This window comes from Prionailurus bengalensis, chromosome D3, assembly GCF_016509475.1.
Source record: "Prionailurus bengalensis isolate Pbe53 chromosome D3, Fcat_Pben_1.1_paternal_pri, whole genome shotgun sequence".
In the NCBI taxonomy this organism is placed as follows: domain Eukaryota; kingdom Metazoa; phylum Chordata; class Mammalia; order Carnivora; family Felidae; genus Prionailurus; species Prionailurus bengalensis.
Window position 1 is genome coordinate 57,277,216 of NC_057356.1, and position 25,731 is coordinate 57,302,946.

The following is a 25,731-nucleotide window of genomic DNA, read 5'->3' on the forward strand; positions in this document are numbered from 1 at the left end:
GTCCCTGACCTGCCCTTCCCCATTCCCCCCATCTCCCTTCTCTGCCTCATTCACGGCATCGCAGCTCAGATTGATGCCCAGCGCCCACCTAAGCAGTCGCTGCCTTCTGACCTGTACAACTTCCCTAGACGGGAGAGGTAGTTGGGTGGTTCTGAGGACACTGTTACCTTCAACAGCACAGAGCCAAATCCCTTCCCAGTAGCCTCGGGAAGCAGAGTCAATTATTGATTTCAAAGGGGGAATGTGGGAAATGGAGGGAGAGTGCAAATTCAGGAATAAAATGAAAGAACAGAATCGATCTCTTTTAAGTTAGAAATTCTGGCCACCCCAGAAAATCCTGGGCTCTCCAGGGAATGCCGGGCCTGCGAACCACTATGTGCAAAGCCCTTGTGTTTCTCAAGGCACTCTAGGTGGGGGTTGGAGCCCGGATGGAAGGAATCAGAAGCGCCTTTGATCCTGGCTCACACTGGCAGCCATTGCGTCTGTTTCCCCTCACCTCTAAATGCAGATACTACCAGTGGATCAGTCTGACTTCAATTCGCCTATGTGTGAAAGAAAACGCCAAATGTTCTTTCTGGCTTTTGCAAGGTAGAAGTTTTCTCTCAAAAGGAATCAAGATAGGCAGACCGTGACAGACAGGGGGACTTCTCAACATGATGGGGGACCCGGGCTCTTTTTCTTTGGGGTCCTCCATCCTCAGTGTGAGGCTTCCTCACCAGCCAGGGTGGCTGCTTGGCCTCCTGCCGTGATCTTTTGCATTCCAGCCAACAGAAAGGAAAGGCTTATCCCGAGCTTGAAGAAAACTTCTTGGAGGTCCACACAGTTCTGCTTCATCTCCTTGGCCAGAATCTAGTCTTGTGGCCACACCTCAAGAGAAACTAGGAAATGAAATTTTCATTCCAGAGTCCTTGCGTTCAGCTAGGAATTGAGGTGTTTTATTTTGGAAGAAAGAACAGATGTTAGTCTCATTTTGCAAAAAGCAACTACTTTGTAGGGTTGTTTTGAGGATTAAATGAGCCAGTGCATGAAAAACGCTGGTTTAGCACTGGGGTATATATAATAAGACACCAACTATTAGGATTAAGTACATCTCAGCTCATGTCACCTCTGCAGAACCTTAATTCCCTTTTTTCAAGTATTTCTTTCTCTGAATGCCACCGTATTTTATTCTCATTGTCTTTTATGGCATTTCTCATGTCCTATCTTTTATTTACATATGTCTTACACTATATCAATTAGATTCTGCGGTAAGAAAGTTGGTCTCAAAATGATTTGGGGAATCATTAGATCACATAATTGAAAACAAATTTAGTAGTAGGACAAAGTTCAGGTGTAGTTTCATCAGGACACTCTTGCCCCTTTGTCTACTTCTTTCAGAGGACCTCTCCATGGGTCAGCATTCTTCCAAGGTTGCCCTCCCCCATGGATGAAAGCAGCCGTTAAAGTTACAGATTTCCTTGCTCGTTATCAAAGGGAATACATTTTTAATTTTTTTTTTCAACCTTTTTTTATTTATTTTTGGGACAGAGAGAGACAGAGCATGAACGGGGGAGGGGCAGAGAGAGAGGGAGACACAGAATCGGAAACAAGCTCCAGGCTCTGAGCCATCAGCCCAGAGCCTGACGCGGGGCTCGAACTCACGGACCGCGAGATCGTGACCTGGCTGAAGTCGGACGCTTAACCGACTGCGCCACCCAGGCGCCCCGGGAATACATTTTTAAACATTAAGTCCCTAGCTTTGCTCAGCGGAACATCCTGAACTAAGCAGTGGGCAGGGGAAAACCGCACATGGAGTGGCGTGGGCCTGCCCATCTGACGCTGCAAGAGCCATGAGATCACTCTGGGACTGAAGGCAGGGTTGGTCCCATCGGGACCTCATCCTGATCTGGCTGGGGTGGTTTTTCCAAATCAAAATCAAGGGCAGTGGGCAGTGGGTAGGCAACCAATGAAATCCCACTATACAAGCCTACCAGAGCCTAAATACCTGGGCATTAGATTTGTTTCCTTGTTCTCCACAGCATCTAGCACAGTGCGTCTAGCAGTGTGTTGTTAAATATTTGCTACACTTAAGGGTGAGTAAATTTGACAACACAGATGGCTGGCTGGTGGAGGACGGATTCTCCAATGTAATCCACTAGTCAGTAAATAGCATGACTGGTATCAGATCCTTTCCCTGGCATAAAGGTGGCATAAAGGAGTAGGAGACAAAGAGCAGGAGAAAGGTGTCATCCAGAAGGGACCAAGAAGGAGGCAGGCTGGTCCAAACCCGCCCCTGAATGAACACAGAGAAGCTGAGCCCCCTGGAAAGCAGCCCTCAAGAAAATTCCCCCTCAGGGTCCACCCACCCTGTTGCTACTGTGGTCTCCCTAGTACTGGTGGGGTTTTGTTGTTTTGAATATTATGGATTTAGATATAATGGAGCTTTGTTCATGATTCCAAACTGCCCTTTTAGCTTCTATTCACAGAAAAGGTCTCCTTTCCCTCTAGGGGAGGGAGCTTCCTGAGGTTTCTGATCATTCTTTCCACTGCTTCCAAGTTGTTTCTCCCAGAACTTCTACAGTGCCAGGCTTTGGAGAAAAAGCTGCTCCATTTATTGTCTCTCTTAGTCCTGTTGTGTAGATGTCTGAGGATCTCGGTCAGCAGGTTCTAGTTGTTAAGGGGGGAATGCATTTCACTCTAGCAGGAAATAATAAGGTCACTCTCCCAACCAGATTTTGCCTCTGCAACACTCACCCTCCATCCTGACTACTTGGCAGGAAATTGGAGCCATCATAATTGCAGCCCCCAGACACCTTCAGGATCAACAGCCTTTGGGGATTAGCCAGCAGGAAAACCTCTACCCCTCATCAGCATTTAAGACTTGAATGGAGCTTGTAAAACGGAGCTCCCATCCCCACCAAGATAAAAGTGTCTCACTTCGGTCACCGCACACCCCCTAGCCAGCACATTCAATAATCTGATTGGCCCTTGTCCTAACTGGCCTGTCGGCCTAAGTACCCCAAGGTGCTGGCTGTCTCCCCACCTCTCTGACCAGTTAGCAGCATGGAGGCAGACACCACTTAAATGTTGCTATCCCCACGGCTCTGTCTCTCCCAGAACACTCCAGAGCCCCTGGGGTGACCTCTGCACAGGCCTCTTCTGTGAGTTGTGTCTTCAACCCCCGACACCGTCCTTCCTGAGTCTGGGCCCCAATCTCTACTTAGATGTCCTGAACCTCTTGTGTCCCTGTGCCTGATCCCCACCCCCTGCATCCACCAAGGCATCCACTCCAACACTGTTGGGTCACTCAGAGCCTGTCCTCCCTCAGTCCGCATTTTCCCTGAATTTCATCACCTCCGCAAGGGTCATCTGGACCCTCATTGCCCCTCACTAGGACTCCTGCCCAGACTCCCTACATGATCCTCAGTGCTGCTGGGGTGCCAGAAACACCTTTGACACAGCCACTGTCCTGTGGGCACTCCGTGGCATCTTCCTGTCCCTTCCGTCTGCAGAGTTTGGCTCGCTCCCTTTCCTCACTCCCCATCCCACCCCTTATCCCTGCACAACCATAGCCTGTGCTCCAGCCTCACTGAAGTTCCTGCTTCTGTAATTTTCGTGGCCTTTTCCTGTCTCCAGCACTTGCACCTGGAATACTGCCCTCCCTCTCTCGCTTTCTCTTCCAGGACTTCTGGAATCCCAGATTGGGGAGACTCTCTCCCTCGCAGACTTGACCTCTTTGGGAAGACCCCTTCTCTGGCACTGTGCATTGTGGAAGGGTGATCCAGCTGCGGCCCCATCTCCTTCCCTGTCCTGGGGCCTCCCAGGCATGCAGGCTGCTTTGTTGACTAATGTCTCCCCGGCTCCCCAGTGAACACTGGATGATGCCCCTGCCAAAGCCCACCTTCACCTCTGGTGCCTCAAGCCTGGAGGTTGCAGGAGGTTGTAGCTGGTCCTCTGCCCCCAGTTCTTACCACCGCATCCAGCCTGATCATGGCCATTAGATGGCCTGCCTAAATCACCTCTTGGGAGCACTTTCTTGCTCAAATATTTTCAGAATGAAATTCTAGTCCCTTTGGGTGACTTACCGCCTTCCAAAATCTGCCCTCAAGCCTACGTTGCCTTTTACTCCAACCACTATAAAACTTTAACTCTGAGAAGTACTTGTTGATCTTTTGCCCAGTGAATGAATGAAGAATATATGAATGCATGCCTTGGGCATAGTAGTGATTTCTAGAAATGGAATCTATTGCCAGGGGACGCTGGGGGTGGGGTCTTATAGAAGTCTGTTAACGTGGGAGCAAGTGTTTTTGGTAGATACCATCCTGAGTCGAAAACCAAGCTCAGTGAACTGGACCAGGGACAAAGCCTTGCCCAGGGGGAGAGATTTTAAGTACAAAATCAAGGCTCTCATGTCTGCCCAGTCTGGCCTTTAGGCACATATTTTTCACGGCTCCCAGGCGAGACAGGGCTGTAAGTAGGAGCCGAAGAGCTGTTTACCTATGAAGCTCTAAACTTTGGGCGCAGAAGCTAGCTTCTTGCGACCTCAACGTGGACTGGCTCAGGCTCCTCCAGGGCCCCAGGGCCAGTAGCTGGACCAGGTCAGACGAGGCAGTGGCAGCCCCACAGCACAGGACCCAGGAGCTCGTTGAGTGATGGACACGCGTAAGACATTCACCGGTGGGGGCAGGGTAAGAATGAGCAATCTGATTTCTGACAGCCTCTTTCTGGCAGGAGAGGCCTGAGGAATCTTGGTGAAATAAATCTGAGAGTGCCAATTAGAGGCTGAGCCTGCCAGTGTCCTCAGACCCCACTACTCTCCCTCCCTTTTTCACAGGCTCATTGCTATGGCCCAGGTCAAAGGCTTCCTCCTTTGGGGTGCTTTCCCTGAACTCCCAGGTTGCAAGTAGCCCGTTTTCTCTTCCCTGCAATTCTACACCTGCATCCTGGAGCAGTGGTAGGGAACTCAGGCCTCATGGCCTTGTGGCTGGCATTCAGTAGTTCATTTCCCTGCGTGTCTGTAGGTGAAAGTCCTTCCCATCCTCCTGAGCAAGCAGTGCTCTGGGAAGAGCCAGGAGCTTAAAGATGTTTCTTTCTTTTTGAGAGAGAGAGAGAGAGAGAGAAAGTGAGCAGGGGAGGCAGAGAGAGAGGGAAAGAGAGAATCCCAAGCAGACTCCACACTCAGTGCAGAACCCGACTCAGGGCTCAATCTCATGACCATGAGATCATGACCTCAGCCAAAATTGAGTCAGGCACTCAACCCCTTTAAAGATATTTCTTGACTGAATGGTAGTTCAGTGACTTTTAATGATCTTCAAGAGTTCTGCACTGTACATAAAAGGATACGATTAACAAAGTGAAAAGCCATCTATAGAATGGGAGAAAATATTGCCAATTATATAACTGACAAGGGGTTCGTATTCAGAAAATATAAAGAACTCCTACAACTTAACAATGAATTAAAAAAAAAAAACCCAATGGAAAAAATGAGCAAAAGGCTTGAATAAGCATTTCTCCAAAGAATACATACAAACGGCCAAAAAGCACAGGAAAAGATGCTCAACATCATTAATCATTAGGGAAGTGGACATTAAAACTGCAATGAGATGCCACTTCACACCCAGTAGAATGCCTACTATAACAACAGCAACAACAACAACAACAAGAACAACAACAGGAAACAAACGTTGGTGAGAATGAGGAGCAACAGGAACCCTCGTGCACTGTAGGAATGTAAAATGGTGCAGCTAATGGAAAACAGTATGGCGGCTCCTTGAAAATTAAAACTACAACTGCCACATGATCCAGCAATCCTACTTCTGGTTATAGACCCAAAAGTAGAGTCTCAAAAGAAGTATGTGTATATCCATGTTAAGAGCAGCATTATTCACCATAGCCAAGAAGTGGGAGTAATCCAAGTGTCCATCCATGGATGCACGGATAAAGAAAACGTGATATATACACACGATGGCATATTATTCCGTCTTAAAAAGGAAAGCAATCCTGAAACACACCACAACCTGTATGAATCTTGAGGACATTATGTAATTGAAATAAGCCAGTCACAAAAAGACAAATATTGTATGATTCCACTAATATGAGGTACTTAGAATCGCCAAATTCAAAGAGACCGAAAAGAATGGTGATTGCCGGGGGCCAGGGGAGGGGGGAAATGGGGAGTTTTTTTTAATGGAGACAGACTTTCAGTTTTTGCAAGATGGAAAAAGTTCTGGAGATTGGTTGCACATAATGTGAATATACTCAACACTACTGAACAAGTACACTGCAAAATGGCTAAGTCGGTAAATTTTTGTTATATATATTTTACTACAATTAAAAATTAAAAAAAAAAAAAAAGAGTTCTGCATTGAGTTGGCCCATTCAGATTATTCACTAGGCAGGCTTGCCCGAAAGCAGCACCCTAGTGGATTTGCGATTTCTTACTTGGCCACAGAACACCGCGAGGAGAGAGGTAGGTACTCTTTACATTCCCAGGGAAATAAGGAAGGCCTTCGCTCCTCAGGGTGCAGTTCATGGACCGACTAACAACATCACCCAGGTTCCTTACAAACAAAGAAGTTCAGGCCCCAACTTAAACTTGAAGAATCGGAATCTGCATTTTGATAAAAGGCTTCCAGGCCACTCACGTAAGTTAATGCCTGACAAACGTGGCCTGGAGGAGATCCTCCCTGGGAAGTAGGGCAGTAAAGGAGGGGTGAGTGGCACACACACCATACGGTGTCTGGGACGACCAGCTCCCACCACCCTCCCAACTTAGATGTGGGGAGACTGAGACCCTGAGGACCAGAGAGGCTGCTGAACACATTTCACTGGTTGGGCTCTGGAGACTGACTTTACAGGTGCTGGCTTGTCCATTCTCTTCCAGTTGTGTGCTCTTGAGCAAGTTACTCTATGTCTTTGTGACTTAGCGTCTCCACCTGTAAGAGTCACCTCATCGACGTGCTGATTTAATTGTGGACCAATTAGTACAGGTCAAAGTGTACAGGTGCCCAGGGCAGTACCTGCTCGTATCATTGTTGCCAGAAGTCACGTTGCAGGAAGGAGTGCTGTGGAGAGGGGTCAAGATGGCACCGGAGCCCAAAGTTCCAGGTACAAGTGTGGTCAGAAGGTATTCAGAAGAGGATGGGGGTGGAGTCAGTGAAGCCAATGAGCAAATTCGGGCATTCGTTCATGAATATGTTCAGTCCTTCCAGAACAAGTATGAATGCTTGTCCAGTAAGAACCTGGAGATCTGGCAGACAGGAGGATGAGGCTACCTAAGCAGGGGGAACCCCAGGACTGGCTCTTATGGACGGGGAACCTCTGGCCAGGGCCATATAGACCCTCCACCCCCCGGTGCAACCTGGTATTGGGGGGCTGGGCTAGGAGGGGCAGGACTGTGCATGGCCTTCTGGCAGCTCTCTCAAGCTGGGCCCATCCACAGCCCTTGGGATGCTTTTCATACAGGCAGAGGTTGGGCCCAGGAGTCTGCAGTGCACATCATCAGGCATCCTAAGGCCCCGGAGACCCACGCACTGGGTGACAGTGGGCCTGGCTGTGGTGAACTTGTGTCATGGGCACCCTTTCCACCTCCTCCCACCATGGTATGCTTCGAAAGCCAGTGGTCCACCCCACCTTGGGCCGGTGGCCCCACTGGGCCCGCACCTGAGTCCCTTCACCTGGGTTGCCAGCACGTTGTCCCCCCTTCCACAGCAGGTTCTGCACTAAGCGCCCCAACTTGGTTCCACACCAGGCACCTCGCCCAGGCCCCCCGTTACTTGGTCACCTTTCACTCCATGCTCCAAAGCGGCCCCGACCCTGAGTTCTCTGTCGAGGGAGAGCGGGCCTCGATCCACCTGAGTTCTCCCTGTCGCGCACCTGGGCCCCATGTTGTGCACCTGTCCACTCGCCCTTACACCGGCTCTACACTTCCGACGCATGGGTTTGGCCTGCCGCTCAGTACTGAGACAATGGAGGCCTGAGACAGAGCAGCTCTGATGCCGGCACCCCGGATGCAGGCCCAAGGGCGGAGCGCCTCCGGCGCTAAGGCCCGAGTCGCATCTGAGCTACTGTTTTCGAACTTGCGCAGCCACGGAGACCAAATTAGCCAACCAACCTCCTGGATCCCCAATCTTTTTCGTCTTCCACCCTGTGCTCAGCCGCATTCTCAGACACACCGAGCACACAACCCAGTGGGGAGCAGCAAGGAGAACTCTCCTTGCAAACACCCCACAAGAGTCCTCCCCCGCCCCCCGCCACGGGGAGTGAGGGTCCCGGGTGCTATGCCGGGGTCAGGACCGGTAGAGTCAGGCGGGAGGATGCCCAGGTTTCAGGATGCCGAGCAGGAGAAAGCAATGCGTTACTTCTGCCACTAGCCTTTTCGTGGGACCGTAGATAAACGAGAGTTTCGTGTTCCAAGGGTCTTTGGGGGCATCTCCCTGGGCTCCCCTGGGAAGCTGTTTAAAGAGACAATGAAAGCGGGCACTTCCTTACCCCGCCCCAGGTGGGAAAAGGGCCGGAAAGAACTGCAACCCTGTGAGTCAGCTTCCCTGGGAGGCCGGGCCGCCGGGAGAGGCGCCACCCTGGGCAGCGGACCAGGTGCCCCTGGAGGGCGGGGAGGCGCGGCCGGGGCGCGGCGGGGGCGGAGTCGGGCGGGCCGGCCGCGGCATTTCCCCCCGGCCCGGCGGCCGCTAAGGCACGGGCTGGCGGGCCTGGGTCATGGCCGGCGGGGCGGCGCCGCGGGGGGCCGAGCTGCTGGCCTTCGCGCGGTTCCGGGACTCGAGCCCGCAGCCGCTCGCCTACGGCTATGGGCCGCGCAGCCTGCGGGACATGCGCGAGCGCGAATTCGGCCGCCTGGCAGGTGAGGCCAGCCGGGACACCTGTGCGGGGTGAGCAGGGAGGCCGTGGCGGGCACGCGTTTTCTGGCACTGGCGTGCAAGGCGCTTTTGCTTTAGGTGGGAGCAGCGTCACCTCATTTGGGATGTGTTTTGGATCGAAAGACCCGGAGGGATACGTCCGCGCGTCCCTGAGGTCCCACCTGCAGCCCAAGGCTTCTTGCTACCCTAGCTCCTTAGACTTCCCCGTGGTGCAGGACTAGCCTACTCCTTTCTCACCTGTGCTCCCTCTCCGCGGACCACGCTTAGGAGTTCTTTTGCCCTCGCCCGCCGCGACACTCCCGGCTCTCCCGGCTCTAAAGGTCCAGCTGGAGCCAGCGTTGCAAAATGCAGGAATGTGCAGCGGCCATGACTGTTCAGGTGCTCGCCTGCGGACAGGTGCAGTGCGTGGGCGGCGGGCGGCCAGTGCTCTGGCTGGGGACCGCGAGTCTGGGGGCGTGCGCGCTTGGGGCCGAGAGGCTACGGACACTAAGCTCATAAGCAGCTTTATTTTCGAAGCCCATTTTTCTCATTCGTGCCATCAGAACAATGCCTTCGAACTCTAGCTCGCTGGGCGTCTGGAATTAGCAAACCGTGAAGTTTGAGCTTTAAGTACATACAGGGCGAGCCTGTAACACGAGTATCGTGCCTGTAACACGAGCCAGGACACGAGTATCGATCGCGATCACATCATCCGTTTGATACCCGCAAGGCGGAACAGGCTGGTTAACTTTTAAACGAGCTCTATGTGGCCCTGTGGCCTTGCCAAGACGTCACAGCCGGGCGGGAGGGCTCCCGCACCGGGTCGGGAACCTTGCGTGAAGGTCTTCCTCGAGCCTTAGGACCGCGTGCCGGTTGAGCAGGGAGGGACCGCAGGTTAAGTGGGCATGGTCGTGGCGCCAGGATTTGAGGTGTATTCTGTCGCAATTAGCAACTGGTGACTGGTCCCTTGCTTGCGGCACAACAGCGGCCGCTGTGACTTAACGTTTCAGTAATAGGGTAGCTGATCGCAGCTCTTTTGAGTTATTTCCTCATGTTTGGGATAGTGACACTGTTTTCTGTTTGGGAGCTTTGAGGGCTGTGGCCTCCTCCTTGTGTGTCCCCTGTCTGTACTTCAGTAGGGAAGCCCGGGCGGGAGACGGGGGACCTTCTGGTGGCCTCTCTACTACCTCGCCATTCTTGCCAGTGACACATTCACCTGGAGGAGACAGCATCTCACCCTTCTGTTTCCACTTGCTGTCTCTGAAACGTTTTACTGTGTAAATTTCTACCCGTAGAAATAGACTGATACAACAAACACCCACAGGTGTGGAGGGAGAGAAGGAGGCTCCCCATTCTTTTGAAGTAAATCTCAGAGGCTGTTTTCTCGCAGTCCATAATTATTTCAGCACCACACCTGCTTAATCCCCTAATCCCTCCAGCTCTGATCCCTCACACCCATCACTGGCTGACCTCTCCCCTCAACGCTACCTTGGGAAAGCAGAGGTATGTTCTGGGCTCCCACTTGTTTTCCTTGTGTCCTTCAGAGAACGTTTACTTAAATGTAAAATTTAAATGTGGTAGCCAGATCCCAGGCTGCGCCTCAGAGCCCCTATAACATCTATCTTATCGTATTCTTTCTTTCTCTACCGGCTATCTAGTGCAAGTTCCTAGCATTTCCTCTACACTATAGGGTTGAAGTAGACTTTTGTGGATTAAACCCATCCCTCCCACCGTTGGAAGTCTTAGAACAACATATCCACTTGCTTTCTCTCCTAGGGCAGGGAAAAACAAACAAAACAAAGCAAAATAATGTACTTTCACCTCCTGTTCTTTTCCCCTTCCTCCTTCCCCTCAGAGTTTTTGGGCAGGCTTGAGAGTTTATCTGGTTAAGTGGTAGCTCTAGATAATTACATGCTTAATCTTTAAGTGCTGAAATATTTTGCCTAACCAGTTGGAGGGGGATTCCCTTGTCTTGGTGAAGGGAGAGTATTGGGTTTTCAGATGTGGTTCAAGTGGTTCTTGAAGCCTTAGGGTGCTGCTGCATGGCCACTCACCCTGTGTGGAACTGAGAACTTAAAGAGCATGATCTAGAAGAGACCCTGGAATTTCCTTTCTTGAAGACCCAATACCAATGGGTTTTGGGGTCATTTGCCTCCTTCTAATAATAGCCAAGTCTTAGAGCGTCACTGTGTGCCAGGCACTAAACTGGGCTCTGTTATACCCACTCATTTAACCCTCATCCCATTTGCAGATGAAGGAACAGGGGCCCAGAATGGCTAGTGGTGGAGGAGGATTCAGTCAGGTTGGTTGACTTGAATTCTGCACTGTTAACCACTGTGCTGGCCGATTGCATCTAAGATCTGATCTCTAGCTAATCTAACATGGCTGCCTTGTTTTGCAAAATTAACTACTGGACCAAAGGCCAAAGCAGCCTTCTCCCAAATGGCTTCCTGGCCCTGCAGAAGGCTGTGGGTAAGGCATGTGGTGCTCCCTGGGAGCCCCTCAGGTTTCACATGTGTACTGTGGCTTCACATGAGCATGTCCCTGATGGCTGGGCGGACCAAGGCCTTTCTTTTAGTGTGGTGCATTTGTATTTCTGAATTTTTGGTTAAAGAGAGCATTATTCTAACACTAAATTTTTGGACTAGGTAGTACATTTACACAGCACTCAGAAGGTGCCAAAGGAGGGTAAAGAATGCCCAGGGAGTCCCGCTCACTCCAGCTGTGGCCATGGTGACGGCCCCAGGGTCAGCTCCTGCTACTCGTGTCTGGTGTGCCTTTTGACTTGTGGTCTATATTTTTGTAAGTGTGTACTTTTTTTTTAATTACACAGTTGAGCTGTAACATTCATTATCTGACATAGTTTACATTTGTTTGTCTTTCTCTGTCACTATCATACCAGCTTCTCTCTTTTGTCTACTTTTGTGTCTCTTCCACTTAGAACAGTGCCTGGCACATGGTCAGTACTCAATAAACATATCTTGAACATCAAAATACAATAAACTAGGAAATCAAATGACCTCATAAAGGCTGGGTACAAAAAACCCACAGCTAATATCATACTTAATAGTAAAACACTGACAGCTTTACCCCTAAGAGCAGGAATAAGACAAGGATGTATGGACTCACCATTTCTACTCAACATTGTCATCAAGGTTCTAACCAGGACAGTTAGGCAAGAAAATGAAATAAAAGGCATCCAGATTGCAAGGGAAGAAGTGAAACATCTCCATTGGCTGATGACACAATCTTGTATATGGAAAAACCTAAAGAATCCATATATAAAACTGTTAGAACTAAAAAACAAGTTCAGCAAGGTTATAGGATACAAGCTCAATACACAAACATCAACTTGATATCCAGATGCTAGCAAGAAAAGCTGTGAAAATGAAATAAAGGAAAGCATCAAAAAGAACAAAATACATAAGGAATAAACTTATGAAAGGAAGTAGAAGATTTATATACTGAAAACTACAAAATGTCATCCAAGGAAATAAAGGAAGACCTAAATAAATGGAAAGGCATCCTGTATTCATGAATTTGAAGACTAAATATTGTTACGATGACAATATTCCCCAAACTGACCTATAGACTGATTGACATTCTGATCAAAGTCCCAGGTACTTTTTTGCAGCAATTGATAAATTGATTCTAAAATTCTTACAGAAATGCAAGGGACCCAGAATAGCCAAACCGACCTTGAAAGAGAACAAAGTTGAAGGACTCACATTTCCCATAAAAGTAAAATAAGTAAAATGTATATAAAGTTACAATAATCAAAACAATGTGGTACAACTTTGGTGGTACCATTTCGTACAACTGGTACAAAAATAGATGTGTGGACTGATGAAGTAGAATTGTGAGTCCAGAAATAAACCCATATGTCTATGGTCAGTTGCTTTTTAACAGAAGGCCAGGACTATTCAGTAGAGGAAAGAGTAGTCTCTTCAACAAATAGTGTTGGGGTAGCTGGCATGCAAAAGAATGAAGGCGGACCCCTACTTCACACTGTATTAAAAAATGAACTAAAAATGGACGAAAGAGCTAAAAATATAAAACTCTTCGAAGAAAGCATAAGCAAAAATCATCAGGACCTTGGATTAGGCAATGGTTTCTTACGACACTAAAATCACAAGCAACAATAACAACAAAAATAGACAAATTGGACTTCATCAAAATTAAATACTTTTATGCTTCCATGGATACCAATAAGAAAGAATAACCCACCAAATGGGAGAAAAGAGATGTCCCCAAAAATCTTGCACATAGTCATGGTAGCATCGTTTATAACAGTCAAACAATGGAAGCAGCCCACATGTTTATCATTGGATGAATGGATAAACAAAAGTGGTACATCCATACAATGGAATACTATTCAGTCCTAAAAAGGAATGCAATGAGTATATCATGTACCTTGAAAATACAGATGCATCTAAAAGTATTATGCTAAATGAAAGAAGCTAGACACAAAAGGCCACTTTTGCATGCTTCCATTTATATCAAATGCCCAGAATAGACAAATCTGTAGAGACAGAGGTTCAATTAGCGGTTGCCAGGGGCTAGGGCTGAGTGGACTGGGGAGTGATTGGTAATGAGTATGTGCTCTCTTTTTGGGATGAATGAAAATGTTCTAAAATTAGATAGTGGTGATGGTTTATGAATCTGCTAAGTGTACCATTAAAAGGGTAAATTTTATGGTATGGGAATTATATCTCAAAAAAGATGTTATAAAAGAAACCAAAAAGGGGCACCTGGCTGGCTTACTCTGTTAAGTATCTGACTTCTGCTCGGGTCATGATCTCACAGTTCATGAGTTTGAGCCCCACTCTGTGGGCTCTTTGTTGACAGTGTGGAGCCTTCTTCAGATCCTCTGTCTTCCTCTCTCCCTGCCCTTCCCCCACCCCCTGCACTCTCTCTTTCTCTCTCAAAAGTAAATAAACATTAAAAAAAGAAGAAACCAAAAAATCTATTTTGCATAAAACAACAACAAAACCCATTTAAGTGAATGAAAGAAGGAATGAATCTATTCACATTGTATATTCTTGAAAAATGCATCTCAGAGTTTGCTCCATGTCTACTTATAAAGTACCAGTTGGAGGTGTAAGAATTCTTTATTTTAAACACATGTTCATGGACATTTAAGTCATTTCCAATCTCTTGCTATTGCAGACAATGCTGCACTAAATGTCCTCGTGTGCAGGCCAGTTCACAAATCATAGGTATTTTCCTAAAAGAGGAGTTGCTAGGTCAAAGAGGGTTTGCATTTTAAAGTGTGGACGATATTGCCAAATTGCTGTGCCTTAAGAAGTTGTATCACTGGAGCCTCCTATCCAGAGCCATGTACCAGCTGGCCCATGTTCCAGTACCCTTGCACACATGGTGAGTTATCCAGCCATCTGGTCTCCCTCATCTGATGGGAAAACCTTCGTAGCTCACTCTCATCTAAATTTGCCTGTCTCTGTTTATGAGAGAAGCTAGAAAGCACATTTACATTCCTGGTCATCTCCAAAGCTCTCCAAGCTGTTCTAGGGTTGAGGGCTATAGAATTCACTGTGGGAAAGCATAATCAGGGCTCGCCCACCAGGGAAGAGGCAAGGAAATCCCAGATAGGAAGTGAGTCATAATGTGAAATTGCTTTACTGTCATTAATCACAAGTGTCTGTTGGGCTCCTCCCTTGTGTGGGATGCTGTTCCAGGTTCATAAAAGAGCTGGTTAATCAGGACGGCTTGCTTGGGGCTCTAAAGGTCATTCAGTATTGAAAGTGCAATCTTGCGTTGCCCATGCCTTGGATTAAGAAGCTCGTATCAAGAGGCTTGGAGAAAGCAGTGGCCTGGTGGTGCCCACTGCTCAAGCTCACACAAATCACATCTAGGTAAAATGAGTGTAATATCTCTGGAAAATAACCCCAGCTCGATTCTGTGTTTTCTTTCAGGAACCGTCTACCTTGACCATGCAGGAGCCACATTGTTCCCCCAGAGTCAGCTCACAAGCTTCACTAATGATCTCATGGAAAATGTTTATGGTAAAGAAAAACACACCCAAACCGACTTTTATATGAATGGTAGCCAACAACATTCAGCTGATCTATCTCTGCTTAATAAATATCAGATTTATTTAGGACAGTGCTGAATAGACCCCACGGGAGAAGGGTGTCAAGCAAGCACTCAGGTCCGTCCCTATGATACATGTGCGGCCGGGATAGGAAGGATTGGCTCAGGGACACAAGGTTTACTTCCAGAAGAAGGGGTCAGTGTCAGAAGGGCACAGAAATACAAAGCTGCTGTGTTTGACAGAATGACTCTGTGCAGAGGGTGGGGTGGTGGGAAGGACATTCATTTATTCTTTCACTCCAGAAATGTGTGTTGAGCCACTTTGCTGTGGGGGGCACGGTGCGACAATGAAAACAGAGGAAGCACAGGCCCTGCCTTCGTGGACTGTGATCTGGTCAAGACAGGACCTTAATCAAGTGAGCTCCAAATAAATGTAAATGACCAACTATCTGAAGGGCTGTGAACAAAAGGCCCATGATACCATGGGGTCTGTGGTTGCAGAGTGACAGGGCTGGCAGTGTGAGTGTCAGAGAAAGCTGCCTTAGGAGAGGGGTGACTGGAGGATGAGCAGGGATTCACTTGGGCACGAGGAGAAGGGTATTCCAGACAGAGGTAGTAGCATGAACCAAGATCCTTTAGTGGTTTCAGGAATTAGCCCCGGAGCACAGAGGAGGGGAGGAGGGTGGGGGAGACCTGAATGGAGAGGTAGGTAGGGGCATTGTAGGTACTCTGCAGAGTTTGATGTTTATTCTAGAAACAATGGGCAGTCCTGGAGGACATTAATCAGCAGCACCGTGTGATGAGGAGATAAGCGTGGAAAGGGAGCTTGAACTAAAAACAGCTCTGGCTGTTAATGGTAATAGCAGCGAGCACCCTCTCCTGAACCCTCACTATACACTTCAGGCACTGTTCCAAATGCTTGATCTCTTCTCTCTCCTTCCATTCTCCAGCCAAACGAGGGTACAGGTTCTGTTATCAAACAAGCTAAGGTACAGGTTCTGTCATCACTCCTGTTTTACAGGTGAGGGCCCAGGGAAGGGAGGCAGCTAACCAGAGGCCATACAGTCAGAAAGCGCTGGAGCTGGGAGAGTGGCTCTCCAGGCCAATGGGCTCCAGAGCACAAGCCCTTATCCCTTAGCAGACTGCCTCAGTTCATGACAATCCTATCATGCCACACTAAGGTCCTGGGCAGTCAGCAGATATTTAAATCTGGGGAGTCGTTTGTAGGGGAGATGTCACTGAGGGACCTTATCTTGATTTTACTCCATGATTTGCAAAGAGACCCACAAGTCTTCTTTAACTTTTGCAATTGTCCTAGCTGTGGGAAAGGTGCCGAGAGGTGACGATCTGTAGACTGTAGGTAGTGCTGATGGTGCTAAGCTAAAAACCAGGGTGGCGAGAGGAAGCAAGGGTAAGTACCACGTCCCTGGGTTACTAGTGCCTATGGAAAAGGAGCATTGGTGGCTTCAATGACCAGAAATCCAGTGTGACCAGACAGTATATATGAGAAAACAAACAAACGAACCCTAAAACAAAAAAGGTCAAGACTGTGTTAATGTGGTCTTGTGGTCCTGCTCCTGAGAAATGCTTGTGCCTCACCCCTGCACATCCGGCCCCTTGAGAGGTCTGTGTCCTCGTCTGGGGGCCATGTTTTGAGGAGGTAATGATACTATGGGTCACACTCATGGGGCATCCAAGGAGGGGAGGAGAACTAGAAATTGACAAGTGAAATTAGGAGACTTGGGGCGCCTGGGTGGCTCAGTCGTTTAAGCATCCAACTCTTGATTTCAGCTCAGGTCATGATCTCATGGTTCATGAGATCAAGTCCCGTGTGGGACTCTGCACTGTCAGCATGACACCTGCTTGGGATTCTCTCTCTCTCTCTCTCTCTGTCTCTCCCTCTCTCCCTCTCTCCCTCTCTCCCTCTCTCCCTCTCTCCCTCTCCTGCTTGCTCTCTCTCTGTCTCTCAAAATAAATTAAACATTTAAGCAAATCTTTAAAAAAAGAAATTAGGAGAGACTCTAGCCTTGAGAATGGGCTAAGGGGAGATGTGATGGTCCCTTTCATATATTTGGAGGAGATAGATGTGTTTCTGCGGGAATGATGCCGGTAGCAGGGGTGTGAATGCAGGGCAACAGATGGGGACTTAGATTAAGTGGCATTCATGGCCCTGTCTCATGGTTGGGGGCAGGGCAGGCAGCAGGGGGCGGGGAGAAAGGGCAGCCTCCTGAGGTTGTGTACTTGGTTCCCTGGAGTTAATTATCAGAACCACCTGTCAGGGAACTTGTAGAAAAGGTTCTTGCATTGGTCTGGCTGCCTGAGAGCTGACTTCCAGCTCCAGAATGTTCTTCCCCGATCCCATCTTGCTTTACTAGTTGGGGGCGGAGGTTGGTTGGTTGGTTTAAAAAAATTGAATTATATTTTACATATCATAAAATTCATCTATTTCAAATGTACCATTTAGTGATTTTTAGTAACTTTACCAAGTGGTGCAACTATCATTATAAATCACTTAGAACATTTTCATTCCCCCACTAAGATCTCTGATGCCTATTTATAGTTAATCCCTGTTGCCCCCTCAGTCCCAGGCAACCACTAAATCCATTACTTTCTGAATCTCTCTCTGTACAGTTGCCTTTGCTGGACATTTCATATAAATGGAATTGTATACTGTGTGACGCCTTGTGTCTGGTATCTTTCAGTGAACATGTTTTTGTGGTTCATTCATGACCTAGCCAGCGGGTTCCTTTTTATTGTGACTACTTTCCCATTGTGTGGATACATCACATTTTGCCCATCTGCTCATCAGCTATCTGCTGTCTGCTCACGATGGACATTCATGTTGTCCCCAGGATTTGGCTTTACCAACAAACCTGCCTGTGAGCATTTCTGTGCATGACTCTTCGTGTGGATGTATGTTTTCACCTCCCTTGAGTGTATGGGAGGGGCATCGCTGGGTCAGACAGTGGTTGTATGCTTAACTCTTTGAGAAACTGAGGGAGAGGATTGGGAGGAACACAAGAAGAGAGACACAAGTAGTGGCCTGATGGCCTTTCTCTGTAACCTGCCAGGTAACCCTCACAGCCAGAACATCAGCAGCAAGCTCACCCATGACACCGTGGAGCACGTGCGCTACAGGTGAGTGGCAAAGGTGCTAGCCCGAGCGGGCGCCCCCAGGTGGCTGGGCTGCTTTCCTACCACTTACCGCCTCCCACAAAGGTTCTGAGCTGGTTTCGGGAAGATCACGGTCAGCTAAATGGTCAAGTGCACAATGATGAACATCAGGGGCAGAGGATGGGAAGGTGAGAGACAGTGGGTGCGGAGCAAGGTGGAGCCGAAGCGCAGGTGGGTGGCCCTGAGGTGCTCATGGCCGTCTCAGGTGGCTTCGGGCCGGTGCCAGGGTGCCCGGGGGCCAGAGCGACAAGGAGCGACCACTTCCCAAGTCTCACCTTCAGAGAGAAGAAAAACATTCAGTCTGGGCTTTCCTTTCGCATTTCATTAGGCGCCTTGTTTTACTCATCCCCAGCCCACCCAACCTTTTTACGAGTATGCGCGCCTCGGACAGCTCTTTATGTTTTTCCACAGGTGAATAATTAGTTTTCATAAGTAATTTCCGGGGGGTGCCTAACGTTCCTTCAATTCCTGTAATTTCAAGTCATTTCCAACTGGAAAGTGGTGCTGGGCTGCCACGTATGAAAAGTGCTGCGAAACAAGTTGGTGACCTACCACTTGCCGTGGCGGGGACAGAGAGCTGACTGGGGAGAGAGTGTGTCCTGGGATTACGATCATCGTGGGTTTTTGCCTTGTCCTAGGAGGGTGCGGACTTGGGAGGCGGGAGGTGCTTTTGCCAGTTTGAACCTGCTCGTCAGCTCTTCCTGTGGCCCGCTTGGCCCCTGCCCTAACTCCGCGAGGGTGGCCAAGCCGGTGTGGGTCTTCTAGATGTGAAGGTAGAGAGATGTCACATTCAGTAGAAACGCAGCTACCACTGGATGTTTAACACTAGTGAGACCAAGGAGTTGGCATGATACTGTGCTTCTTCCAGGATTTTGGAGCACTTCCACACCTCCACAGAGGACTACAGCGTGATTTTCACAGCAGGGAGCACGGCTGCTCTTAAACTGGTGGCAGAGGCCTTCCCGTGGGTGTCCCCGGGCCCGGAGAGCAACGGGAGTCGGTTCTGTTACCTCACCGACAGCCACACATCCGTGGTGGGCATGAGGAAGGTCACCACGGCCATGAACGTCACTTCCATCCCAGTCAGGCCGGAGGACGTGTGCGCGGCGGAGACACGGGGCACTGCTGCCAGTGACCCTGACTGCCAGCTCCCGCACCTCTTTTGTTACCCTGCTCAGAGTAACTTTTCCGGAACCAGATACCCCCTGTCCTGGATAGGAGAGGTCAAGGCCGGGCGGATGTGCCCCATAAGCGTGCCTGGGAAGTGGTTCGTGTTGCTTGACGCGGCCTCCTACGTGAGCACCTCACCTTTGGACCTGTCGGTTCACCAGGCCGACTTTGTCCCCCTCTCCTTCTATAAGATCTTTGGATTCCCCACTGGCCTGGGCGCTCTGCTGGTGAATAATCGTGTGGCTCCTCTGCTGAGGAAAACCTACTTTGGAGGAGGCACGGCCGCTGCGTACCTTGCAGGAGAAGACTTCTATATCCCAAGACAGTCGGTGGCTGAAAGGTAACTCGCCACGGGGATGGCTGGCTGGAGTTCAGCCAGGCAGGGGTCCGGCATGTGTCCCCTATTAGGATCATGCAAGGGACTGGGCTCGGCCACCAGGTTAGGGGGTTTGGAGGCAGGAACGGAGGCAGAGGTCGGCTGGAGGGTGCCCCAGGCAGCTCAGTGAACTGGGCCCCCGTGTGCGGGCTTGTCCAGAGCTGTGAGAGGACAAGGGCTGCAAGCGGAGGCCGTGAAGGGCTCTCAGGAGGGTAAGGAGGGTCGGCCACCGGGCCTTTCCCCAGAGCACAGGCAAGAGGTGCCGCAGTTTATCAAAGCGGTCTTTTAAAAAGATGACATCTTCTGGAACAAGTGTGCATGCATGTTGACGGCACAGCTGGTTTTCAGCAGCTGGAATCTGCTCAGCTTGGTGGCTGGTTGGCAAGAAGAATTAGTTCATTCAGAAGCCACCAGATATGTGGGGTGCTGTGAGCAGGCTCTGTGAGCCCTGTGAGTGACAAAGGGAAGTTTGGGGGCAGGGAGCTACTTGCCTGCAAGTGGCAGAGGCCTCTGTCCGGGTTTGCTGGTGTATGCATCTTCCTCAGGCTGCGGGGCACGGGGTGCGGGGCAGGCCGAGGAGCTCTCCCACAGGGTGATGGCTGGGACCCATGAGGTCGAATGCGTGAGAGGATGAAAGTGACAGCTGACCCAGGGTTCTGCTGGGTCCAACAGCGGGTAATACCATGGGATTGGGCCAGGGGGCTAGTGACCCTGCTGGTGCCTGAGAAGACCCGGAGCCTGGATGGGAAGGAGGTCAGATCCCCCATAGACCCAGGTGGAGACTCAGGGTTCTGCGGATGGGGCTTGTCCCTACCGGTAGAGTCACGGGTCAGATCTGTGGGCCCCAGAGCTGGATTGCTGGCGAGTGAATCCCGGCTTCACCACGCATCAGCAGCAGTGGGGACAGGGGTGTATGACTTGATCTCTGCACCTAGTTTTCCCTATAAAGTGGGTTTCTGAAAGCCTACGATTATTGAGAGCTCATACAGGTGAAGTGCCCAGATAGAGTTGGCGTCAGTGGGGCTATTTGGTGTCTCTTTTATTTCGGACTTCTCCATAGCTGGGGGATTCTGGAACAGGAACTCTGCTGTAAGACATTTTGTATCCGGGTGTGATAACGTAGTGAGTAGTATAACCAAGCGGGAAGAGAATGACAGGCACAGCATCACATAAATTAAAGGCAGATCACAATGACAACTCAAACTTTATGGAGCCAATAGGAATGTGTGGAGGCCAGAAGTGGGGCAGTGCCTACCAGGCAGGATGGGGGCAGGCTGAGCTGGACCAGACCTCTGGCCTTCGAATGGGCGGGTTGCCTCACGGCAGGTGCTGCACCAAGATTCCTAGAAAGCGGAATGGTTATTCACCACTAGAAGTCTCATTTTTTTCTAGTGGACTTAGGACTAGAACTCAAGAGATTTAATACCCAAACCAAATATGTTTTGAACATGTACCCCGACCATGTTCTTAATTGTTTGCTAACCCAAGAATGTACAACCTTTGATGGAAACAAACAGACAAACAAACCCTTCCTTTTTTCCAAGAGTCTATTGATTATTGGTTAATGAATAATTATTTACTATATATCGATAACTTAATTCATTATTGGCTAACAATGTTTAATTTATTAGAGATTATTATTAATTCACTGGTGATTAATCAGTTAGTAATTGATTCATTATTGACTAATTCATTATCATTATTATTTTTTAAAGTTTTTAATATTTATTTTGAGAGACAAAGAGTGCAAGCAGGGGAGGGGTGGAGGGAGAGAGAGAACAGAGAGAGAGAGAGAGAGAGAGAGAGAATCTCAAGCAGCCTCTGCACTGTCAACACAGAGCCTGATGTGGGGCTTGAACTCACGACTGTGAGATCATGATCTGAGCTGAAATCAAGAGTTAGACGCTGAACTGACTGAGTCACCCAGGCACCTCTTATTATCATTATTAATTCATAGTTAATTCATTAATTGTTGAGTCATATAGCTAATTCATAATACATTAGTTTTATAAGGAAATTAAGATTGCAGTAACAGGGTTCTGAGCAAATCCTCTCCCTAGAATATTAAACTACAAAGCACAATATTTCCTTCCATTGAAAGCTTCGGCTTGCTTTGTTCACTGTTACAGGTTTGAAGATGGCACCATCTCGTTCCTTGACGTGATAGCACTAAAACACGGGTTTGATGCCCTAGAGCGCCTCACAGGTCAGTGGATCCTTTTATCCAGTTGCTCCCGTTGCCTGTGTCCTTGAGGGTGCCTGTGTCCTTGAGGGTGTCCTGGCACGGGTGTGATTTAGATAAGGACCCAGGGGCTGTGCGAGGGGCTGGCACAGGGCAGCTGTACAGCGAATGCAGTTGAAGCTAATTCTGAAGAATTTCGGAATGACTTCCGAGGCAAGAGCAAGAGACTGCACCACATTTTTTTTTTTTTTTAATTTTTGTCAGTTAAAAGAACATTTTAACCAGAAAGAGACGTTCCAAATCAGGAGATTAGTTGCTTCACAGAAGCAGAAGACCCACCCTTGGTCCCTGGTCTGGGAATGGTTACAGATCCTGAGACCTTATTCTGCTGTTACCTTGCTGGGTCCTCCCTCCTGTCTCAGGGGGCGGGGGGGACCGTGTGATGAAGAGCTAACACTCAGAGAAGTTAAGTGCCTTCTCCAGGGCCAGGGACCTCGTAGCTGGGAGGGTTGGCCTAGGCCGTAATAATGCCTAACCCCGAGCCCCTGTCTCTGCTGCTGGGCTTTGTAGTGATGCACGTTGTCTGTCCTGGCAAATATTTGGGGTGTTGGGCAGGTGGGGGACACTCACTGTGGGCTGACACACACACAGATGCCACCCCCCATCGTGTGGGGCCTGACACAAACACATAGGACTAGAAGAGCCTATGCCTCATGAGGCAGGCACCCGCCCTCCGTCATGCTCCTGGGCACTCCTCCAGAGGCTGAGCTTCTAGAGCTGGGTGGTGCTGCTTGCACCCTCCATATGGAGGTGGGGTGGTGGTGAGCCAGGGGTGTGGCTTAAAGATTAGGCAGTCCTTCCTTTCTCTCCTTTGTCACAGTAACAGGACCTTGCAGGTTCTCAGCCTGAGCCCAATACGGGGCGGGCGCAGAGGGAATGGACAGGCTTCACGGGAGAGGAGGGTGGCACTGATGGTAATACAGGGAAGTGAACAGACAGCATCCAGGACAAAGAGGAGATAATAAAAACAAGCACTGAGAAATGAGCACTATCCCCAGAAAGATATTAATAGATGGCCGAACAGCAAGATACAGGTCTGATAGCTCCAGGGGTGCCTCGGAAAGCAGACTGACAATACCTGGTCCGTAATAAGGCAAACCCCTGATTGTTCCTACCTCATTGCTCCTTTGAAAAAATGTGTAGTGAAGTACACATAACATAAAATGAATCACCGTAGAAAATTTAGTGTGCATTTCCGTGGCATTAAGCACGTTTACATTGTTATGCAGCCATCTACCACTGACCATCCTTGGGACTTTTACATCATCCCAAACTGAAACCCACTACACAGTAACTCCCCACTTCCCCTCCCTCCCAGACCCAAGTAATCTCCATTCTTTCTGTCTCTATGAATTTGCCTCTTTTAGGCACTTAGATAAGAGGCATAATACAATATTTGTCCTATTGTGTCTGGCTTCTTTTACATAATGTTTTCAAGGTTCACCGATGTTGTAACATGTATCCTTAATTGATCTGGATCCTATTAAAATGATTTACACATTGAGGGTGCCTGGGTGGTTCAGTTGGTTGAGCATCTGACTCTTGATTTTGGCCAAGGTCATGATCTCAGGGTCGTGGGTTTGAAATACGTGCTGGGCTCTGTGCTGAGGGTGGAGCCTGCTTGAGATTCTCTCTCTCTCCCTCTACCCCTCTCCCGTTTGAGCTCTCTCTCTCTCTCTCTCTCTCAAAAAATGATTCAAATGTTAAAGATACAGCAAAAAAAGAGATACTTTTAAAGATAAGGTGGTGCTTTTTTGCCATTTGTAACCCAAGGGTCTAAATTCTCCGAATGCTTAAGTGGCATTATTAAAGAAAGAAAACAAAGAGGATGACAGGAATTCCTATGGAAGATTCCACGGAAACAGCAACAGTAAGGTGTTGTTCAGTCCCCCAGACCTACACATTAACCATATGGACACTACCACACCATATTTACCCATACTTACAATTGTTAATCTGAGGTCCAGCTTTGCCGGTTAGAATGATCTTGTGTTCTTAAAAATGACTGAGTGGGGGCGCCTGGGTGGCGCAGTCGGTTAGGCGTCCGACTTCAGCCAGGTTGCGATCTCGCGGTCCGTGAGTTCGAGCCCCGCGTCGGGCTCTGGGCTGATGGCTCAGAGCCTGGAGCCTGTTTCAGATTCTGTGTTTCCCTCTCTCTGCCCCTCCCCCGTTCATGCTCTGTCTCTCTCTGTCCCAAAAATAAATAAACGTTGAAAAAAAAAAAATGACTGAGTGAATTACGTGGAAAGTTCATGATTCTGTCTGACATTTCACAATCACTTTCGAGGTGGAATGGAGAATATAAAGCAGCACACCTTTACCTTGGCTCAGTACACCTACACTGCCCTGTGTGCTCTCCGGTACCCCAATGGAGCCCCTGTGGTGCGGATTTACAGTGACTCTGAATTCAGCAGTCCAGAGGTGCAGGGTCCTGTCATCAATTTTAATGTTCTCGACCACAGTGGGAACATTATTGGTTATTCCCAGGTGGGTTTTTCTCCTTCCCTTCCCTTCCCTTCCCTTCCCTTCCCTTCCCTTCCCTTCCCTTCCCTTCCCTTCATAATGTATTGACAAGTTAGCTAACCTACAGTGTATATAGTGTAATCTTGGCTTCGGGAGTAGATTCCTGTGTTTCATCACTTACATACAACACCCAGTGCTCATCCCAACAAGTGCCCTCCTCAATGTCCATCTCCCATTTCCCCTGACCCCTCAACCCCCCATGCCCATCAACCTTCAGTTCTCTGTATTTAAGAGTCTCTTATGGTTTGCCTCCTCTGTAACTTATTTTTCCTTCCCTTCTCCTATGGTCTTCTGTTAAGTTTCTCAAATTCTACGTATGAGTGAAAACACATGATATCTGTCTTTTTCTGATTGATTTATTTCACTTAGCATAATACCCTCCAGTTCCATCCATGTAGTTGCAAATGGCAAGATTTTGTTCCTTTTCATCGCTGAGTAGTGTTCCATTGTATGTATATCCAGGTGGGTTTTCTTGTCACCTTGAGCACCTGTTCACAACAGAATTTCTCTCCCCTGGAACTCTGCAGCCTTTTGGAGCCCTGACATTTGCAGTCCAGGTCTGTGAGTCCTTGCAGTAGTTGTGAGAAAGGCAGCCCGTGCATGATTGGAGAGGCCCAGCCCTTCCTTAGAGGCTCTATACTCTCATAGGCACTCCGTTCTAAGAGGTGTGGCTATTTAGTTTACCAGCTCTCCTTTTTTCAGCCAGAAATGGTCATTTTCAGGCGTGGAGAGAGAAGGTCCGAGTCCTTGATAGCACTGGAAGGTGACAGCTGACCGCTTGCCAGCAAGGGAAGACACCCTAAAACAATGTAGACAGAAAAGCAGTGTAGACAGAATACCACGTCCGAGGTCATTTCATGTATATTCAGCATGGTAGTCCCAGGGATACATCAGATGGTACCATGGCATTACACAATATGGGCCTGCTACCACCAGGTCTTTGAATTCAGAACTCTGAATTCAAACCTGGAATTCAGAACTCTTTCTTTATGGTAAGCAGAAGTGCTGTCCTTAGTACCACAAAAGCCCTTGTTTCTGCCATAGTTCGTGCATATTATGAGTTGGAAAGATTTAGTAGTTCGGTTATAACATAGTTTGTGCAGAATACCCTTTGTATCTATTTTTCCCATGAAAACAGTGCAAATAGTGGTTTGTGTTTTGGGAACTGCTTGGGTCCTTGCCATATCTGGGTAAGCTGGTCACTGCTCAGTCCATCAAAATGTCCAGAGGCATACCAAGCACTCTGCCATGGCGATAGATGGTCACCAGATGCGTTGTCACAGACTGGCGGGGATGGGGAGCGCAAGGCCCTTCCCAGAGCCTGGGTTCCCAGAGCAGCTCTGTGAGGAGCAGGTTCGATGGTC

General features: G+C 48.8%; 1 protein-coding gene across 1 annotated transcript in view; it reads left to right on the forward strand.

Annotated features, from left to right (window-relative positions):
* Positions 1-8,665: 8,665 nt before the first annotated feature.
* Positions 8,666-25,731, forward strand: part of MOCOS (molybdenum cofactor sulfurase) — a 55,887-nt gene continuing 38,821 nt past the window's right edge. Inside the window, exons 1-6 of the mRNA XM_043558621.1 lie at positions 8,666-8,836; positions 14,765-14,854; positions 17,954-18,020; positions 18,925-19,566; positions 21,732-21,808; positions 24,132-24,331. Of these exons, the coding sequence (XP_043414556.1) occupies positions 8,695-8,836; positions 14,765-14,854; positions 17,954-18,020; positions 18,925-19,566; positions 21,732-21,808; positions 24,132-24,331 (1,218 nt within the window). The 5' untranslated portion in view covers positions 8,666-8,694. The remainder of the gene's footprint in view (positions 8,837-14,764; positions 14,855-17,953; positions 18,021-18,924; positions 19,567-21,731; positions 21,809-24,131; positions 24,332-25,731) is intronic.